The sequence below is a fragment of the Penaeus monodon genome, chromosome 3 (genome assembly GCF_015228065.2).
Source record: "Penaeus monodon isolate SGIC_2016 chromosome 3, NSTDA_Pmon_1, whole genome shotgun sequence".
NCBI lineage: Eukaryota > Metazoa > Arthropoda > Malacostraca > Decapoda > Penaeidae > Penaeus > Penaeus monodon.
In genome coordinates, this window is record NC_051388.1 from 48,271,831 (window position 1) to 48,276,830 (window position 5,000).

A 5,000-nucleotide genomic window follows, 5' to 3' on the forward strand; every position below is an offset into this window, starting at 1 on the left:
AAGCCCTAGGGAACCCCACAGGCGGACCTCGTTTATTTGGGGCAGTGTCAGCGGGAGCGGCAGAAGTGACATGCACCCGGAGCGACCACTCAAGGCTTACCTCAGGCGAGCTTTCCGGGTGGGCACTTGGAACATCCAGTCCTTACGGCAGGATGAGCGGTTACCTCTGCTATCGAGGGAAGTGGAGCGACTGGGAGTTGAGGTGGCTGCCCTCTCGGAGGTGAGAAGACCTGACAGTGGCACGATCAGCATACACCTATTACTCGTCGGGCCGCAGCGATGGTCATCACCTCCAGGGAGTAGCCATAGCCATCTCCAGCCGACTTCAACCCTCGGTAGTTGAGGTGACACCAGTTGATGAGCATATTATGGCATTGAGACTGAAGCATGATTTTGGCTTCATGTCTCTTATTGCTGCATATGCTCCTATTGATGTTTGTAAATTCAATGTCAAAGAGGCGTTCTACGCCAAACTCTCATCTGTGGCAGACAATTGCCCCTGGAAAGATATTTGCATTATTTTGGGCGACTTCAATGCGGTATCCAGCTGTGACTGAACTGGCTATGAGATGTCTGTCGGCCCTCATGGCTCGGGAGCTGATCTCAGCAGTGAGAACAGCCTCCTTCTCTGGTACCAGCATCTCCAAACCCCATTGCTGGACGTGGTATAGCGATACCGGTACAGTGGCCAAGGAGATCGACCATATTCTTGTTAGCATGCAATGGAGGATCCTTCAGAACTGTAGAGTTTACCGGAGTGCCGAGTTCTGTGGCACTGACCATAGGCTGGTTGTGGCTACCCTACGGGTCCACTTCAAAATAAATCGCCATAACATTTTCTAAGGTAACTTGTTTGTTAAATAAAAAAAATCAAAACTAAAAAAAAACAACTTCACCCACAGTAAGATATGTGGACGAAGAGTGATCGCTTTCATAGTGCACATGCGTGAGGTCTGGGTGGCAATAGGCTTCTTTCTCCGTGAAGGTCGTGACGTCATTCCGGAGGGTGGAGCTTGAAGTATATAAGGCGAAGTGTTCTTCGATCTAGTTATAGCTTCTCAGCATGTCTCCTAAGGTATGTTAGAAAAGAAATAAGGCTCAAGTTGATTGTGATTATTATTATCATTACTGCAACAGCAATGTGCACTTCTTTATGGTAACTTCATAATATGTTCCAGTTCATCATCTTTACTGCTCTTGTGGCCGTGGCTCTTGCCCGCCCTGATCAAGCCCCAGCCTATGGTTATGCAGCACCTACACCTGCTCCTGCACCTGCCAAGTACGATTTTAACTACGCTGTGAAGGACGAGTACTCCGGTAATGACTTCGGCCACCAGGAGGATCGTGACGGTTATGACACACAAGGATCCTACTATGTGCAGCTTCCCGACGGTCGTCTGCAGAAAGTCACCTACACTGTCAACGGCGACTCTGGCTATGTGGCCGACGTCAGCTACGAGGGTGAGGCCCAATACCCTGCCGAACAGCCTGCTTACAAGCCTGCCCCTTCATACACTTAAGATGCAAAGCCCAATTTAACTGTGATTGTATTTATAAATCTTATTTGTTTTTAAATAAATATTTAACTAGAGATATCAGATAATTTTGAGATTCCTGTAAAGGAAGAGAAAAATGGTTCGAATAGAATATGGTAATTAAAGCTAATTTTGTATGTATCCATGTGCAAGTAAGCATATTTCCACATCTTATAATTATTGATGGTGTAAACGGGTTTGCTTTCCTCTTCTTGTTGAATTATTTGTTAAAGCATAGCACAAATACATGTATAATCAATATTTACACACATACACATACGCATACACATACACATACACATACACATACACCTAAAAGGTAAAATCATTTTCTTAACATAGCATTTGCTATTGGAACTATAATATTCATTATCTTGAAAAGGAAGTTAAGTAGCCACCTAACTGAACTTCGACCGTAAATCTCCAAGACAGAAATGATGAAAAAAACTCATATTTCTACTCACGGTGTACTCTTTCAGTAATGCCTTTTATTTTTTTTTTTTTTATGCACTTTTGTTAAAGGTTATCAATATTGTTATAGTTTATAATGAATAGCCTCTATGCACTGACGATTTCAAGAGGTGTAGGCTACAAGTTCGTGTTTTCACGACGAAGCTGTATGTAACATATATGTAACACAGCAGTTCTTCTGTGGCCCTTTATGTATATGCATGACCTGTTGCTGTTCATAGCTTCAATTTGGCATCGTAAACATTGCAAAGTTCTCCCCAGATGAAGAACTCACCACACTGTCAGCCTCTCGTTTTACGTTTTCTTCAACAGGAAGAAAATTGACACTAATCTGTTGAGTAGCAGAGGACAAAGGCGCGTTCTTGATTATTATTAAAATCAAACTTTAATATTTATTAAATTTTATCTTATTTGAATGTTGCATTATTCTATATTTATAAATTGAATGATAATAATCTTGAAGTTTAAGCACCGAAAAGACATAGGAACACATTATTAACCTTTTTTTTTCTTAAGCTGTGGCACAAGTTATCCTCTTTTGGGGTTTTAAAATTATGATCTTCCTGAAACTCCGCCAAAAATAACCATCGGTTTGTGGTTTGCACATCCATGATTAGTAAACATAAATTATTATTAGCATCACCAGTATTTATAGAAGAGTAGTTTCGAACGCTGCTAGGTAAATTCCTCTCTGGGCAGCGTATTTTTCCTAAACTGCGTCACAAATGAATATAGATATAATAGTGGAAAAATACTTTTGTAATTGAAAAAAATGATGTAATGTATTTCTCACTTCCCGGAGTAATTATTAGTATACTCCGTATTGACTATTTAGCAATGTGAATTCATAAAGGCATAGAAACCAAAGAATCTCAGCCTGAACGGCAAAAGTCGCAACGGCATAATCGGTAGGGAATGAGTTCTTCTGCAACCGATGTTAGCCCATGATGCAATATTTGACGGAAGGCATTATATGGCAATCTCGACTGTAAACGCTTATATAAAGACATGTATGTATAGACATACACGCACGTATGTATGTAAATATGTATATATATGTATGTATGTATATCTATATCATATATCTATCTACACACACACACACACACACACACACACACACACACACACACACACACACACCACACACACACACACACACACACACATACCGCGTGTGTAGGCGCGCACCCCCCCCCCCTCCACATATATGCACACACAGATATATGTACGATTATATATATTCATATGTGCATGTATGTATAGACAAAACACATATGCTTATATATACATACATATATATATCTATAAAAATGAATATATATTTGTATGCATATATATATATATATATATATATATATATATATATATATATATATATATATATATATATATATATATATTCTCTCACACATACGTCATACACCATATACATACATAAAAACATGAAACATATATTTGTGTGCATCTGTATTTATTCGTACAGGCATATATATATATATATATATATATATATATATATATATATATATATATATATATATATATATATATTATGTATATAGTATTTATGTATATAGTATATTTATGTATATATTTATATATTTATGTATATAGTATATTTATGTATATGTATATACACATATACATGTATATGTTTATGTGTATATATGCATATATATGTATATATAAGTAGACACACACACATATATATATCTTATGCACCAAACACGTAATTATGTATGGACCTACATGTTATATTTCTCTCCAAAGACACACACACGTGTATATATTGAATTATAATTTCATATCAGCGGTATGTTTGTCTGTGCGGGTGTGTATGTATGTGTATGTATGTGTCATCAGATTCCATTATATCAGATTTTTGTCAATAATATCAATTCGCCATGGCATTTTCTAAGATAACATGTTTGTTAAAAAAAAAACAAAAAAACTAGAAACTAGAAAAAAAGCAGTTTCACCCACAGAAAGATATGTGGGCGAAGAGTGATCGCTTTCATAGTGTACATGCGTGAGGTCTGGGTGGCAATAGGCTTCTTTCCCCGTGAAGGTCGTGACGTCATTCCGGAGGGTGGAGCTTGAGGTATATAAGGCGAAGTGTTCTTCGATCTAGTTATAGCTTCTCAGCATGTCTCCTAAGGTATGTTAGAAAAGAAATAAGGCTCAAGTTGATTGTGATTATTATTATCATTACTGCAACAGCAATGTGCACTTCTTTATGGTAACCTCAAAATATGTTCCAGTTCATCATCTTTACTGCTCTTGTGGCCGTGGCTCTTGCCCGCCCTGATCAAGCCCCAGCCTATGGTTATGCAGCACCTACACCTGCTCCTGCACCTGCCAAGTACGATTTTAACTACGCTGTGAAGGACGAGTACTCCGGTAATGACTTCGGCCACCAGGAGGATCGTGACGGTTATGACACACAAGGATCCTACTATGTGCAGCTTCCCGACGGTCGTCTGCAGAAAGTCACCTACACTGTCAACGGCGACTCTGGCTTCGTGGCCGACGTCAGCTACGAGGGTGATGCTCAATACCCTGCTGAACAGCCTGCTTACAAGCCTGCTCCTTCATATGCTTAAGATGCCAAGTCTAGTTTGACTGTGATTGTATTTATAATTCTTATTTGTTTTTAAATAAATATTTAACTAGAGATATCAGGTAATTTTGGGATTCCTATAAAGAAAAAGAAAAATGGTTCGAATGGAATATGGTAATTAAATTTAATTTTGCATATATCCATGCGTAAGTAAGCATATTCCCACATCTTGTAATTATTGATGATGTTAACAGGTTTGCTTTCCTCTCCTTGTCTAATTATTTTTAAAGCATATCACACATATATGTATAATCAATATCTACACACACACACACACACACACAAACACACACACAGACATATATATAATGCAAAACACAAAATGTAACGTTCAAAAGGATTCGTTGTCTTCATTTGCCAGAATTCTATGA

General features: G+C 38.3%; 2 protein-coding genes across 2 annotated transcripts; both read left to right on the forward strand.

Moving 5' to 3' along the window:
- Window positions 1-1,063: 1,063 nt before the first annotated feature.
- On the forward strand, window positions 1,064-1,559 carry LOC119589142 (cuticle protein 18.6-like). The gene is made up of 2 exons (XM_037937722.1): window positions 1,064-1,075; window positions 1,179-1,559. Exons 1-2 carry the CDS (start codon window positions 1,064-1,066, stop codon window positions 1,518-1,520), a joined length of 354 nt encoding a protein of 117 aa, XP_037793650.1. The 3' UTR covers window positions 1,521-1,559.
- Window positions 1,560-4,155: 2,596 nt separating this feature from the next.
- On the forward strand, window positions 4,156-4,685 carry LOC119589153 (cuticle protein 18.6-like). Its single transcript, XM_037937733.1, has 2 exons — window positions 4,156-4,167; window positions 4,271-4,685. The coding sequence occupies exons 1-2, from the start codon at window positions 4,156-4,158 to the stop codon at window positions 4,610-4,612; spliced, it is 354 nt and encodes a 117-aa protein (XP_037793661.1). The 3' UTR covers window positions 4,613-4,685.
- The last annotated feature ends 315 nt before the right edge of the window (window positions 4,686-5,000 follow it).